Raw genomic sequence first — 16,222 nt, 5'->3', positions numbered from 1 at the left:
CCCTCCCCCCCCCCGGGGCTGCTGCTGCTCCTCCCCCCCCCCGGTCTGCCGTAGGGTGACGACTTCAGCGCAGCTTTTCGTCATGCAGCCCATATTATTTTTTTTATTTTAATTGCATTTATATCCCGCCCTTCTCCGAAGACTCAGGGCGGCTTACAAGCTTAGCAGTAGTAAAACGTGGCACGATAGGAGTGGCCGGCTTAAAAATAAGTTTTCAAAACACCCAATGAATTCTCATCAAATTGGGAAAATATGTTTAGTGCCCAAAGGATCAGTCCGGGTTCCTTTATTTTTCAGTATTTTTATTAATTATCTTAATGGAGAAAATACTTTTCAAATCTGTACATAATACAGAATTGGGCGGGACAAGGAATACCCATCCCCCTTTACCTTTGGGACCCGAGGCCGCCGTGTCCACCGGCCACCAAAAGGGCGAATGCAACTCGAGGCCCAACCGACACAAGCAGTTTCTACCATATGCAGCTTCTTAAGATTTTGAGAAATAACCACTTTGGTTTTTCCTCCTTTATGTGATCTGCTCAGCTCTGGGCAACGCACGGTAGGATTCAGAGAACCTGGAGCAGGTCAGAGGGGAGAGACGACTGGGGGGGCCTGGAAACCAAGACGGATGACAAAGAAAGTGGGCACTAGGGGGCCTTGGCGCGCTCTAGCTTGGTGGTTTCCTTGTGGGCATTTCACGATCAAACTAGGTAATCAGTGCTGGACGGAAGCGAGGGGCCTCTTACACACGACGGTGGCTCGCCCTGTCCGTGCTGGCAGGAGTGGTCCTGGCCTGTGGACAGTGGGAAGCTCCTAGCCTGAAAAGAGTCAGCAGGAGAGAAGGACCCTGGTCGCCTCCTTCTGGGGCACTTCGGAGTTCCAGGATGCCCTTTATTCCAGTGTGTAGAAGACAAAACCGTGGATTTAAGTTTCAGGAAGGCAGGTGACCGGACAGCGGACCTTGCTTTGGGAGAGGTGGGGGTGATGGGGTCAAGCCGTGTCCGATAAGGCTTGTATGATTTCCTGCCATAAGTAGGGCTTGGACTTGACAGCTTCAACAGCACCACCTGACCTGGGATTTGGGACAATTTCTTCATGGTGGACCAGGACAGCCTCTTGCCCCAAATATAGCTGTGTGATCTGAAGCGTCCCTACCCAGCCCCAAGGTTTCTAGGTGGGCCAGGGACTGTGCAGTGCCCAGAGACTAATGGGAAGCTGGTGGTTGGGGCATTTGTGCTCAAAAGAGGGTGGGGGTCTGTCGCAAGCCTCCTAACGTATCACGTACTGGCAACGTCACATTTCACACCTAAAATAGGATTCTGCATTCAAAGCACTTTGAAAACCTTTGCATAGCACTAACACACCCACACCCTACTTCCTTTGCCCCCATGAGCCCCAAAGACCACGTTGTATGGCTGGCAGTGGCCGGTCTCCAGCCACTGATCACTTGGATTAGTCCTCGACAAGACCACCTCCACCACACTTCCCACTTGGAAAAGAGGAAACCCTCAGGGCAGGAGGATAACCACCACCACCCATGTGCCACTGTAGCTTCCAAGTCACCAACCACGCCCCCCCCACATACCATCCATTCCCTCCCCCCCCCATCCTGATTGCAGAGCAGGCCACCATGTCATGCTAGCCCAGGAGGCCACGCAGCAGCTGAGGAAAGTTGGGGGTTCCCCAGCCTGTGACGGGGTCCCAAGCAGGGGCGGCACAGAAGCCCTGGCCTTGCACAGCAGCATCCAGGCAGGACAGATGGCATCCATGGGTCACCTGGGGGGAGGCAAAGGAAGGGGGGCTTTTATCACCAGCCCAATATTCAGGATCCCACTCAGCCAAGCCCACTTCTCTCTTTCTAGTTGCCATGCCTGACAGCAAGATCATGGGCTGCCCGCCAGGGATCGGGCTCCAAGCTGCACCCCAGGCCGAGAACTGCACACACCCCACCCACCCCGCAGGCACTCACGTCGTAGAGGGCGGTGCTGTTTCCTCCTTCCTGGAGCCGGTACAGGGCTGGGTTGAGGAAGCCCAAGGCAGGCAGCCCTCGCTGGAAGCGCCAGTCGTTAATCAGGGCAATGATGCCCCCCACCACGGGAGTGGAGGCCTGGGGGGGGGAAGCAGGAAGGTCACCAGGGGCCAGCGGGCTCCCCCAGCCCAGCAGACAGACAGCCGAGGCCCTGGGAGAAGGCCGGCAGCGAGGGCTGCATACGCACAGAGGTGCCCGAGACCCAGGGCATGGGGATGTGGTTGGCCACCACCCAGTAGTTGTCCGAGAGGGCCGCCAAATCCGGATAAGCTCTGCCTGTGCTGTTGTAATAGCTGGCGGGGGGCAGCTGAGGCGACGTGCTCAGGAAACGCTTCACGGCCGTTACCTGTGGGCAGAAAAAGGGGGCAGCCTGTCTGCAACTCCAGCAGGCTGCCTCCTGCCCCACAAGGACCTGTGGGCCGCTTGCCAGCCACAGCTGTTGTGCTTTGCAACCAAAGGCCTCTCACTGCCACTGCTGGGGGGTTGGGGGATGGGATGGCTCTGCCTCTTGACTCACCTGGTAGTCGGGCATGGGGAAGACGTTGCTGAACCCTCCTCCGCTGATGTAGTCTGCCACCTCAGCACCTACCAGGAAGGGCTGCCGGAAGGCCGTGCCCCCAACGGTCGTCACGTAAGGGCTGTAAAGCAGGTGCAGCTTTGTGGCTCGGCCCTCCAGCCACCCATCCGACCCGAGGCAGGAAGGGGACAGGAGCCCACCCAATGGGAGTGGCCGCCTGCACCACGGGCACTTGTGGGCCTGGGGCAAGGGCAGGCAAGAGGCAGGCCGATCAAATTCTGCTGCTCTTCGCTGCCACCTCCAACCCCCAGCGGCAGCCCCTCCCTCGCCTGCTGCCCAGCCCGTCGCTTCGGAGGAAAGGGGCTGGATGCACAAAGGGTCCAAAGAGCCCCCAGCCGCAGGGCCCTTCTGTTCACCTGGAGGCTGGGAAGCTGGGCCGGAAGACGTGTTTCCCCCCCGAGACGGCACGGCAGCCGGCCCCAGAGTCACCTGCAGGAGGGGGTCAAAGGAACCCTGGTCACTTTCCTCCTCCATTTCCAGCCACTTAATTTTTTTTATTTATTTGTTAATTTGCCGCCTATCTCACCCTGGTGTAAGGTGGATTACAACAATAAAAAGGAAAAAATGAAGAGTGTAAACAGAAATAAAATAGCACAATAAAGAATGAAAAAGAACACAATGAGGCTACGTAGATTTTATATACACACCCGCACATACATTTACATACCTTCACCCATATATACATATACGTATAAATATAAATATATGGGTGAAGGCATATAAATATCATGTGTATATGTGTGCTATGTGTGTGCATGGGTAGATATATGCTTTCTTTTGAGAACAGGCAACCAAATTTCATTTTTAATATGTGCTCACAGGATGCTCACAGTAAAAAATGACAATAAAAGTTATCTTCTCTCTCTAGCTATGATAACCAAAAATATGGGTGGGGGGAGAGCAGGGTGCAAGGGGGGGAGGTGGAGTCTGCCATCAATCCAGCAGCCCCCTCCAGCATGGAACCGGCCCATCTGGACCCCAGGCTTCTCAGCAGGGCCAGGCCTTCAGTCTCTCTCTCTCTCTCTCCCTCCCTCCCTCCCTCCCTCCCTCCCTCCCTCCCTCCAAAAAGATGGGAGACTGGGTGAAAGTTGTCCAGGCAGACGGGATTGAATGATGGTTTTTTAAGGAGGACAAACCAGGATCGAGGAAGCGGGGGAGAAGAGGCCCTGCCGGGAGCCCTCCTTATGTCCCAACCAGGGCTTGCCACCCGCTGCTCGCCTTGGCATGGCTGCCCTGGCCTGCTTGCTGCCCTGAAGTGGCGTCTGGGCACGGGGTTGGCGGGCCTTTGTCCCCAGCCTCGGGGGTGGGGGGAGGCCTGCACGCACCTGAGGCAAACAGGACGGTGATGCCGCGGGCAGCTGCCTTCATGAACTCTGTGTTTACCCGCTTCATGTAGGCCTGGGAGAGGCTGTCCTCATCATCCCCGTAGCTGACCGAGTGGACCCACGGCAGCTCACTGGTGTTGCTGAGCAGGAGCAGCCACTGCAGGAAGGGTTCCTGGCTCTCGTGGCGACCTGGCAGGGCCACAGAGGAGGAGCAGGAGCCGCCTTCATCCAGGCAGCCCTCCCCAGCTCCACAAAGCCCCTTCCCCACAGCCTCTGGCCTCTCCTGGGGCAGCCAGACCAGATCCCCACTGCTCCTTCCCTAACTGCCCCCCCCAGCAGCAGTGGCCGAGGTCAGGAGACATGGCCACCCTCGGCTGGCACCTGCCAACTGGTGTTCCCAGCTGGGCCGCAGAGCTGCACTGGGCTGAGAAGACGTGAGTACCTGCATTGCTGAAGACCCAGGTGGAGATGTTGGCTCCTGTGCTCATGAGATACTCCACGTCCAAACTGGCCTCCAGGCCAGCTAAGCCAGAGCCCTGGTGGCCAATGACGTGGTCAACCTGGGTGCGGTGGGGGAACGTCCTGCCAAACAGCTGCATGAATTCAGCCAGGTCGGCCTGGCGGAAGTACTGCTCCAAGAACTGGCAAAGAAGAAGCCGTGGGGCTCAGCGGCTGTCCTCCAGCAGAGCCCAGAGATGAGCCCGCCAGGCAGGCATGCGGCCTGGCCAGAGCAGCAGCAGCCTAGAGCTCAGCCTGGCCTGAGATGGGCCTGCCAGCCCCCTGCCCTCCAAAGGCCAAGCAGAAAGGTCAGGCCCCTACCTGGGCACAGGCCTGGCTGTTGTGCGAGAAGTTGCCCGCATCCACCCGGGTCAGGTTGTATCGCTGGCGGAGCACTGCCGGGGTCACGCCCAGGTGGAAACTGGACCGCCCGTCCTGTCCTCCCACTGGTGACTTCTCCAAGGCCCAGGCCCGGCTCACCACCTTCCGTTCGGCTGGGAAACGGTGCAGCCCCCCCACTTAGAAGGGGCAAGACAGAAAAGGGAGGTTACTGTTGCCTACAGATGAGGCCCACCCAACAAAACATCAGAAGAGAGCCCCCAACTCAGCCGCCTGAGCCCCCCCCCGGCCCCCTACCAAAATCCACATGGTCTGCTAGCTCCCGATCAAGCAGGTAAGGCAGAGGGGACCTTATGACCGTGCGAGCGTCTTTCGCGTAACGGTGGAACTGCGCTCCCGGGAACAGGCGCTCAGCGGTGCTGCGGAGGGAAATCCAGAGCTCAGTCCCTCCAATCTTCTTGCAGGCTGGCCAGCCAGCCTCCCCAGACCTGGCCCAACTCACCTGGCTGGCATCGAGCACTGCAGGAAGTCCAGAGTGCTGACTCTCTGGCAGTCGCGGACCCCGTGAGTCGCCAGGCACTTGTCCACGCTGCCCAGCGTCAGAGGAGAGGGGGAGACCAAGGCGCTCACCTCTGCCAGCGAGAGGAAGTGCCCTGCGCAAGGGGTGGAGAGAAGAGGCAGGTGGTCTTCAGGGGGCGGTTCTGTCCTACATCCCCACAGGACGTGGGGGGGAGGCTGGTTGTGCAGCACTCCTCTGTCCCTCAGCCTCCCCTCCAGGGCTCTCCTTGGGACACAGACGGGGGTCTCCTACGGCCTCCCCAGGAGGAGACGGCGGCTGGGGGGTCGAGGCTCCTCAACCAGACACCCGCTTCTAGGGTCCCGGGCTATTCGGCTGGAAGTCGGATCTGGGCCCCCAAAAACAGCTCCCGCAGGCAGGCGGGAGTACTCAGTCGGAGCCGCAGCGGGCGCCTCTACCGTAGTCGGGCGAGTCGGGCGAGGAGACGCGGCGCACCAGTTCGCTCAGCCGCTCCACGTTCCGTTGCCGAAGCGCAAAAGTCAGACTGATGCGCTCGGAGGGGGCCACGCGGCCCAGGGAGGACCACCCGTCGGGGATCCTGGGAGGAGACGGAGGTGGTCACGGGCCGGGAGTCCCGGCAGTTCTGCAGAGGGGCGGGCCGGAATCCAGCCCCGGTGTGACCGGACCGGACTGATGCTCCGGCCCGGCCAAGCCTCCTGCCAAGCCCGCAGCCCCTCCCGGCTTCACCCTCGAGCTTCTCGCTCACCGGAAGGGCTGGTCCGGCTCCGGAGCCGGGGCGGCGGCGGCGGCGCTGGAGCGGAGGAAGGCCGGCGAGAGCAGCAGCAGCAGCAGCGGCGGGGGCGCCGGCAAGCGGGGGCGCCTGGACGGGGCGGGACGGGGCGGCGGAGGGGGATCCAGACAGGCGAGGACGACCGGCCGCCCCCTCCGGCCGCCCCCCTCCGACCGACCGCCGCCCACCGCGCTCGCTGCGCCCCGGGGCTCCGATCGCGCCATCCTCACCGAAACTGCCCCGAGTCAGGCGCCTGCTGTCACGTGACTGGGGGCGGAGATGCGGCCCTTTGCGCGTGCTCAGAGGCCGCGCTAAGGCTCCGGCTCCTCTCGGCGGCGGGTGCCGAGGCTGGCGGTGCGGCGGCGGGTCGGCTCCCTCTCTTCTCTGGAGCCGTCGCTCGGACGGGCCTCGCTGCTTGGAGGAGCCCGTCTCCTTCTGCAGTTGCGCTTTCCCCCCGTCGGACAGCGGCGACGACGGCGTCCCCCCTCCCCGTCCCGCCTTCCTTGCCGCGGACGCTGCTGGCCTGCGGGGGGCGAGGGGGGATCGATTCGTTCTAGGGAAGAGCCCGCCCGAAGCTCCGCTGCAGCACTCGGGGAGCCGCGGGGGCCGGAGGAGGTGGGCAGAGTCGTCCTGGGAGGGTCGGTGCCTCCCCCGGCGGCGCCTGCGCGGGGTCGGGGTGGTGGGGCGGCCTGGCCCGCCGGAGGACTGGGGTGGGCCCCGTCCGGGGTCCATCTGTGCTCGAGAGTAGCTGAACCGCCGGTCTTCAAGCGGACTCCGCACACCTTCCCTTGGTCTTCTCCATCCGCAGCCCAGCTACAAAATACAGAATACCAGCGCTGGAAGGGACCTTGGAGGTCATCTAGTCCAGGGCTTTTCAACCTTTTCGCCCATTGTGCCACTTAATTTAGGATATGGCAGTTCCCAGGGTCAGTGATTTACATTCTGATGCTTGGCAACTGATTCACATTTACATGGCTGCAGTGTCTCAAGGTCATGTGACACCCTTTTGCAACCTTTTGACAAGCAAAGTCAATGGGGAAGCCAGATTCACTTAACATTTTATCAAACTCAATTTCACTGAGGCCCGCATTAGCATTGTGGTTATGGGGGGGTGTTCCTTTTTCCCTCCCACCCTGCCTCCCTCCTTCTCATTCCCATCGCCTGCCTTCCTTGATCCTGGCACTTTTGCTGAGCCCTGACAGCTGATCCGCTCTTTTGCAGGGCTGTCAGTGCTCAGCAGAAGCACCAGGATCAGTGCTGGGCTCCAGCTGATTGGCGCTTCTTCAGGGCTCAGCGGAAGCGCCAGGATCAGTGCTGGATTCCAGCACCCATAGCCCTGCAGAAGCGCATGCCGATCTTGGGGCTCCTGCCCAACTACCTCACTCGCCCTTCCCCCGAAAACAGGCTGCTCGCTAACTCGCCCTTCCCCTGAAAACATGCCATGATAAAATGGGCTCAGAATTTTCAAGAAGTTATCACAATGGATACTTGGGAAAAGATCGGGGTGAGAAATGTAAAATTTACACAGGCCCAAAATTTAAGAGAGAACTTTTATAAAATGTTTTATAGGTGGCATTTAGATCCTAAAAAATTAGCAAGGATGTATCCGAACTGTCAGCCCAAATGTTGGAGGTGTGGCTGTGAGGATGCAACGTATTTTCATATATGGTGGACTTGTAAAAGGGTTAAAGCATTTTGGATTAAAATTTGGTGGAATATGCAAAAAATATTCAAGAAAAGGATAAAGTTTTGTCCGCAATTGTTTTTATTGGGCATTATCACAGATACTACCGTTGTGGACACTAAGCTGATGTTGAATTTAATTACGGCAGTGAGACTTTTAGTAGCGCAATATTGGAAGAAGGAAGAACTGCCGACTATAGAAGAATGGACTTTAAAAGTCTCCAATTTAGCGGAAATGGCAAAGATTTCAGCGTATTTGAAAGACCAATCGCAACAGAGGTATATTGTGGAGTGGAGAAGATGGATTGATTATTTCCAGAATAAATATGGGACTAAAAAGTTTCACTTAGCATTTGAATAAGTAGTGGATTTATATGATGTATAACTAGCTTGTAGTTATTTTATTAAGAGTTAAAGTGCGATAGAATTTAATATTTTATTGTTTGCATATTTTAGATTATGCTTGTTTGTATTTTTATACCCTGTATTTAGCTCTGGGAAGTCGGGGAGGGGGGGGGAGGGGAGGGGAGAGTTGGGGAGATTTGGGGAGAGGGGAGGGGGAGGGGAGGGGTTTTGTATTTAAAAATGTACTGTAAAACTTTTCAATAAAAAAACATGCCGAGCGTGTTAGTGAGTGGCCTATTTAGCGCTGTTTAGAAAGCAGGTGTTGTCTGGGGAAGTCCAGCTGATCTGCGCTTCCTCTGAGGCCAGAAGAAGAGCCGATCAGCTGGAGCCCAGCACCGATCCTGGCGCTTCTGCTGAGCCCTGACAGCCCTGCAGAAGTGCGGATCAGCTGTCAGGGCTTAGCAGAAATGCCAGGATCAGCGAAGGGAGGAAGGGAGAAGGAAGGAAGGAAGGAGATGGGAAGGAGAAGGAGAGGGGCAGGGTGGGAGGGGAAAAGGAAGGAACCCCCCCATAACCACAATGAAGTTTGATACCCCCCCTGGGTGATTGGCCAGTCCTTAGCCCAGCCCACATCACAGGATTGTTGTAGGAGAAAAAGGAGGGTGGTGGTGGATACATTTGCTGTCTTGGGTCATTTGTAAAAATAATAAAGGCATAATGCAAAAACAAATATGGCAGGCTAAGGAGCCATTTGCGCTCTGTGAATGTGTGTGTGAGAGAGAAATGCAGCCAGATCTCGACAGGGAGCTGATGTAGTTCCCATCTTCAAAAAAGCGGGGAAAAGGATCCAGGAAATTACAGTCCTATCAGTCTGACCTCCCATCTCCTAGCCTGGAGCAAGGCTGCTCGTCCGTAAATGTCCTTAATAATAATTTGCATTTTTATAATTATTAAGGACATTTGCAGATGGGCAGCCTTGCTCCAGGCTAGGAGATGGGAGACCCTTGCTAAACGGGAGACCGTCAACTACCGGAAGCTGGCTTTTCTGCGTGATTGCATTCGCAATGATTTGCCACCTAAATCCCTATGCACAAGGAGACGCGGGACAGCTAGGATATTTACGGTTAGTTAGGACAGGCAGCCCTATTACGCGATCAATGGGCAGGGCGCTGAGTCAACAAGGTTTATAAACAAACTCCCCACCCCCTAGCATTTACCCTCATGACGCTGGCAGTGGACCAGCGAAAGCTAGGTTGTTTTAGGTTTGTAAATAGATGTTTTTACTGTTTTAACTATTTTAACAATAAACAGCTGTTTTATCTTCTTTCCAGAGTTCGAGAACTTCATACTGCCACACATATACATATACATATATGTGTATGTATGTGTATATGTATATATATATATATATATATATATATATAAAACTGCTGAACTATATTTTTCAAAGATCCTGGAGCACTGGGGAACTACCAGAGGATTGGAAAAGAGCTGATGTAGTTTCCATCTTCAAAAAAGGAAAAGAAATGGATCCAGAAAATTACAGACCTGTCAGCCTGACCTCAATACCTGGGAAGATTCTGGAAAAGATAATGAAGCAATGAATCAGCAAGCACTTAGAGGCAAACAAAGTCATTACTAAAAGCCAACGTGGGTTTGTCAAAAACAGATCATGCCAGACAAATCTTATTGCATTCTTTGACCAAGTGACAAAATCAGTGGATCAGAGGAATGCTGTGGATATAATTTACTTGGACTTCAGTAAGGCATTTGATAAAAGTGTCTACTTGATAAGATAGAAAAATGTGGGTTTAATTTAATTTAATTTAATTTAATAACATTTATATACCGCCCTTCTCCCTGAGGGTTAGACAGAATCACCACCAGATGGATTCGTAGCTGGCTGACCGGCCGTACTCAGCGTGTGGTCCTCAATGGAACCGCATCTACATGGAGGGACGAATGTAGTGGGGTGCCCCAGGGCTCTGTCCTGGGCCCAGTGCTCTTCAACATTTTTCATCAACGATTTGGATGAAGGGATAAATGGGGAACTCATCAAATTTGCAGACGACATCAAGCTGGCAGGAATAGCCAACACTCCAGAAGACAAGCTTAAGATACAGGAGGATCTGGATAGACTTGAACACTGGGCACTATCTAACAAAATGAAATTCAATGGTGAAAAAAGTAAGGTTCTACACTTATGCAAGAAAAACCAAATGTACAGCTATAGTATAGGGGGTACCTTGCTCAATAGTAGTAACTGTGAGAGGGATCTCGGAGTCCTAGTGGACAATCACTTGAATATGAGCCAGCAGTGTGCTGCAGCTGCCAAAAAAGCCAACACAGTGCTAGGCTGCATTAACAGAGGAATAGAATCAAGATCAAGTGAAGTACAAATACCACTTTACAATGCTTTGGTAAGGCCACACCTGGAATACTGCATCCAGTTTTGGTCACCATGATGTAAAAAAGATGTTGAGACTCTAGAAAGAGTACAGAGAAGAGGAACAAAGATGATTAGGGGACTGGAGACTAAAACATATAAGGAACGGCTGCTGGAATTGGGTATGTCTAGTTTAATGAAGAGAAGGACGAGGGGGGACATGATAGCAGTGTTCCAATATCTCAGGGGCTGCCACAAAGAGGAGGAACTCAAGCTATTCTCCAAAGAGGACAAGAAGCAACGGATGGAAACTAATCAAGGAGAGAAGCAACCCAGAACTAAGGAGAAACTTCCTGACAGTTAGAACAATTAACCAGTGGAACAGCCTGCCTCCAGAAGCTGTGGGTGCTCCAACACTGGAGGCTTTGAAGAAGAGACTGGACGGCCATTTGCCCAAAATGGTATAGGGTTTCCTGCCTGAGCAGGGGGTTGACTAGATGACCTCCAAAGTCCCTTCCAACATCATCATCATCATCATCATCATCATCATTATTATTATTATTATTATTATTATTATTATTATTATTATTATTATTATTTACACACACAAGCACACTCTGTGTGTGTGTGTGTGTGTGTGTGTGTGTGTTAAGTATTTATCAAGTCTTTTGAATACCTTGCTGGTTAAATCTTCTTTCCTGTTTCAGCCTAACCCAAGGCTATCCACAGGCTATAGTCACAACTTACGACAGTTCATTATTTGTGTAAATTATTCAAATTGCTAATAAAGAATTAGGGAGGCTGATATGGCCATTTCGAACTTATTTTGTTCTCATCAGTCAGTCATACCCTTTATCTGAGATTCGAACCTTGGCTAATTATATATTAGGCAGTTGTTCTTTCTCTCTTTATTAGCTAGGAAGCAAGGGAGATATATGTGTTAAGTATTTATCAAGTCTTTTGAATATATATATATATATATATATGTGGATCCTTGGTTTTTCGGGTTTTTCCCCGCGTAGAATTAAAGGTGTAGGCGCAACGTTTCGACGGAATCCCATCCGTCATCATCAGGCTTCTGCTTCCTTCTTCTGGGAGAAGCATGTGGCTGTTTGTTCCTCTTTTTTAAACTGCCAGAGGGGGTGTGTTCTGTGGAGGTGTGCTCTGATTGGGTAGGGGACCAAGTGTGTTCTGATTGGGTGGGAGTGTGTTTTGAATATCCTAAATAAATACAACCCCCCAAAACACATCCTAGATCTGACCAACCACTGCCTATCTAACACATACTTCATCTACAATGGACAAAGATACAAACAAATGGAAGGAGCACCCATGGGATCACCCCTCTCACCTGTCATCGCAAACCTCTACATGGAACACTTTGAAACCCTCGCTCTAGAAAAATCCAACCACAAACCCAAACTCTGGCTCAGATACGTAGATGACACCTTCGTAATCTGGCCACACGGCAAAGAAAAACTGGATGACTTCCTCATACACCTCAATAGCCTACACCCCAAAATACAATTCACCATGGAAACAGAAGCTAACAATCAACTTCCCTTCCTTGATGTCTTAGTCTACAAGAAATCCAACGGCTCCCTAGGACACACTATCTACCATAAAAAAACACACACAAACCGCTATCTGAACGCACTCTCACACCACCACCCAGCACAGATCAGCTCCGTAGCCAAGACACTCATCTCCAGAACAAAACACCTAGCTGACGAACAACACCTAAAAACCGAACTACACACTCTCACTAATGTACTAACAGCCAATGGATTCCAAAGAAACACGATTACCAACTTAATCCGAAGAGAGACACCCACAAAAACCCAAGACAGAGAACAAGAAAATGGCAAAGCCCTCCTCCCATACTTAAAAGGGACCACAGACAGAATCAGCAAGGTCCTCCAAAAACACAACATCAAAACAGCATTCTACACAGACAGAAAAATATCCACCATCCTAAGAAACCCCAAGGACATAATTGGGTTAGAAAACCAAGGAGTATACGAAATCCCATGCACCACCTGCCCCACCACATACATCGGACAAACCAACAGAAGAATAAGTGCACGCATTGAAGAGCACAAAAACTCACTCAGAAAAGGAGAACAAACTTCATCCCTGGTCCAACACTTTGAAGCCACGGGACATGAAATTGATTTTAAAAAAACCAAAACTATCGCCAAAATTGAACATTTTAACAACAGAATAATCAGAGAAGCCATTGAGATAGAAAAACGCCCCCACAGCATGAATAAACGAGATGATACCTCTCGTCTACCAGCCATTTGGAAACCCGCCTTGATTGACAGACGAAGCCCAACCACCAAGAATGATACCAGACCCAAACTCATGATAACATCACATGACATCACCACCACACAACCATTCAAAAAGCAAATCCGAACCCACAACGATAAAGACACACAACCACAAAACAGAAACCTAACTACAGCTGCAACAGCTGCAACATCAGCCACTTTAAACCCCTCCAAACCACACAATAAACAAACTGACACCCACTATAAAAACATGGCACCACCACAAACACGAAGCCGAACAAAAGCAGCACAACTCACCAGCTCAGGTCTGGAGCTGGCAGCTGAGACCAGCCCATCCACTCAGAACACACCCCCACCCAATCAGAACACACCCACCATTCAAAACACACTCCCACCCAATCAGAACACACTTGGTCCCCTACCCAATCAGAGCACACCTCCACAGAACACACCCCCTCTGGCAGTTTAAAAAAGAGGAACAAACAGCCACATGCTTCTCCCAGAAGAAGGAAGCAGAAGCCTGATGATGACGGATGGGATTCCGTCGAAACGTTGCGCCTACACCTTTAATTCTACGCGGGGAAAAACCCGAAAAACCAAGGATCCACATACAGGCACCCGCGAAAACCTCAGAAAACAAATATATATATATATATATATATATATATATATATATATATATATATATATATATATATATATATATATATATATATATATATATATATATTTGTTTTCTGAGGTTTTCGCGGGTGCATGTATGTGGATCCTTGGTTGTTCGGGTTTTTCCCCGCGTAGAACTAAAGGTGTAGGCGCAACGTTTCGACGAAATCCCATCCGTCATCATCAGGCTAGTGGTTTCTGCTTCCTTCTTCTGGGAGAAGTATGTGGGAGAAGTATGTGGAAGCAGAAACCACTAGCCTGATGATGACGGATGGGATTTCGTCGAAACGTTGCGCCTACACCTTTAGTTCTATGCGGGGAAAAACCCGAAAAACCAAGGATCCACATATATATATATATATATATATATATATATATATATATATATATATATATATATATATTCTTAACTCTTATCCCCCCACATGCGCTTTAGGGTTTGATGGGAAAACAGAAAACCTTTCCCACCTCTGCATTATGATGAAGTGAAAAAGCCCACCCGGGCTCCCCACTTCTAGCCAACCAACCTTCAGAATACCCAAGGATGTTGGTGTTTCTTACACTTACAGCAACCATAAATCCAGTCTCCCTGTCTTCTGATGCTGGGTTTCTCACAATATTTAATTCAGATGCAGAAGGGGCTGCCTGCAATCCTGGCACGCTCTCCTTCCCACAATTTGGGACTCCCTTCCTGGTCTTGCCCTATCCTTCCACGACCAGATGAGGCTGCTGGACACACTGGGCTTTTAGCAGCTGGCCATCATGACCCATCCAGTCAAAGGGATTTGCAGCCCTCTTGCCTTTAACTCTACGCCTTGCTTGTCAGCACTCATCACTTTTGGGAAATTCAAGAGTGCTGGGTTCATCTGATCTCAGAAGAAATGCGATTTCACAGAAAGAGGGACAGTGGCTGAGAAGGACCTGCAAGCGACAGTCCCAGGCACCCTGCGCTCACCCCACTGCCATGGGGGTGGGGGGAAGGAAGAGCTGGAGAGCGCTATTATTGCTTTATGTTGATCCCTGGAGGAACTGATTCTTAGCACACAGGGAGAAATAAAAGATGACAATTCTCACATCTTGTGCCATGGAATGCTTTAAAGATGCCAATTAGCATCTTCAGTTTCTTTATTTTATTCACTTTGCATGGTTACCCATCTTGACAAGTAACTTTGTGGCAAACTATCATAAAATAAATTAAAAACAAATTTGCATCATACTGCAAAAATTAAAAATGTGCACATCAGCTGAGGACAATGTTACAATCCATGGTTGCTAGGGTAACACAAACAGGAGACGGGATCTATAGATTGTGCACGGTCTGAGTCCATGTCATCCCATCCAAAACCAAAGGTGGAAGATCCTTGGTCGAAACTCCCAAAGTCACTCGGCCTTGCTTGGGTGGAACTGGCCTGCTGTGCCTCATCCAGGCCCTCCCAGCCAGCAGAGGGAGGCCTGCAGCATCATCTGAGCCCCTGGGCGGAAGATGGAAAGCTGGGTATCCCCCACATACTTGGTGACACTTTAACCCAAACCAGCAGAGCAGCTTAACCAGTGTCTCATGTGGATCTTATTATCAGGAGAGGAGAAGGGACAGAGCCCTGTGGCACCCACAGCAGAGGAGCTGAAGGCTGGACCTTTCTCCAGAGGAAGGAAAGCCAGCACAACCCAGGGTTCCCCACCCCCAACCCCCAAAGCCAGTCCAGAAAAATGCCGTGGTTGACGGTCCTGAAAGCCACTGACAGGGCAAGAGCAAAGATGCAAGTACTACCCCTTCTAGTTACCAGCAGAGGTCATTCGAGGGTGCCATCAACAGTCTCTGGGTCCCCTACCTTGGTCTGAGTCCTGGCAGAAAGAGATCCTACAAGATCTCGTCTTGTAGGCTGGATAACAACTGTCCAGATGGGCGGGATCAAGTGAGAAACGGGCCACCTCCTTAATAGCTGATGGGACCACCCCTCCCTCAAGGAAGAATTAGCCAATTACACATTCTCTCCCCCACACACACACTTCCTGGGCAGCTTTGGCCTGCTAGGAGGGGCATGGATCTAACACAGAAGTGGCCAAACTTAACAGCTCCCTCCCTTCCAGAAAACCTTGGAAAGCCTGAGTGATTTTATCCGTCAGATGTTCAGCATATTCCTCACAGAGACCCATACAGGACCTCTGGTTTACTCCTTTCAAAGGGTGTCTATGTCACCCAAAACAGGGCCACCAAGCAACTCTCTGCAAACAAAGTAAAGGTGGAGAAATATTCATCATTCTTGCTGCCATGAGGTGAATTGGAACAGTGGCTCCAGCCCCATTGCGCTCCGAAGCCAAATAGTGACCCATGCAGCTCTCGCAACAGGGGTGTTGCAGGACTATGTTGATTGGCACCCCTAACTGTTCAAGCTACAGGTTTCGGGTGGACTTCAAAGGCAGCCCAGAGAGGGCATAGTGCAATTCTCCAGAAAAAGTGGTGGTCAGTTGGGTTGGCTCTAGACCAGGGGTCAGCAACCTGAAACAGTGAAAGAGCCACTCGGAACCGATTCCCTCACAAAAGGAAAAACTCGGAGCTGCAAAAAAATGTGTGCACATGCACGTACATGCACACATGCGCAGAACAGGGTTTGACTGAAGAGTGGAGCCAAGGCGAGATATGCACCTACCCTGCATATTTGAATTGATTGGTTGAACTTTTTTAGTCCCACTTTTTTTTTTTTTGGACTGCACATGGCAGAGGACCGGGAGCCGCAGGAGACGGCTGAAAGAGCCGCGGGTTGCAGACCTGTGC

General features: G+C 51.7%; 1 protein-coding gene across 4 annotated transcripts; it reads right to left on the bottom strand.

Moving 5' to 3' along the window:
- Positions 1-285: 285 nt before the first annotated feature.
- On the bottom strand, positions 286-6,322 carry TPP1 (tripeptidyl peptidase 1). Of its 4 annotated transcripts, XM_083362618.1 has the most exons (12): positions 6,052-6,322; positions 5,744-5,883; positions 5,271-5,421; positions 5,066-5,187; positions 4,751-4,947; positions 4,374-4,572; positions 3,932-4,120; positions 2,963-3,035; positions 2,547-2,667; positions 2,217-2,375; positions 1,970-2,107; positions 286-1,776 (listed from the first exon to the last, which is right to left on the bottom strand). In XM_083362618.1, the coding sequence occupies exons 1-12, from the start codon at positions 6,297-6,299 to the stop codon at positions 1,639-1,641; spliced, it is 1,875 nt and encodes a 624-aa protein (XP_083218744.1). In that variant the 5' UTR covers positions 6,300-6,322; the 3' UTR covers positions 286-1,638. The 4 variants fall into 4 exon arrangements, with proteins under 4 accessions (XP_083218744.1, XP_083218743.1, XP_083218746.1 ...); XM_083362617.1 differs by having other exon boundaries at positions 2,547-3,035; positions 3,990-4,120; XM_083362620.1 differs by lacking the exon at positions 3,932-4,120.
- Between the last annotated feature and the right edge of the window lie 9,900 nt (positions 6,323-16,222).

Source organism: Vipera ursinii, assembly GCF_947247035.1.
Source record: "Vipera ursinii genome assembly, chromosome: 4".
Taxonomy (NCBI): Eukaryota; Metazoa; Chordata; class Lepidosauria; order Squamata; family Viperidae; genus Vipera; species Vipera ursinii.
The sequence above is the reverse complement of the archived record's forward strand: the minus strand, read 5'-3'. Positions and strand labels throughout refer to the sequence as shown.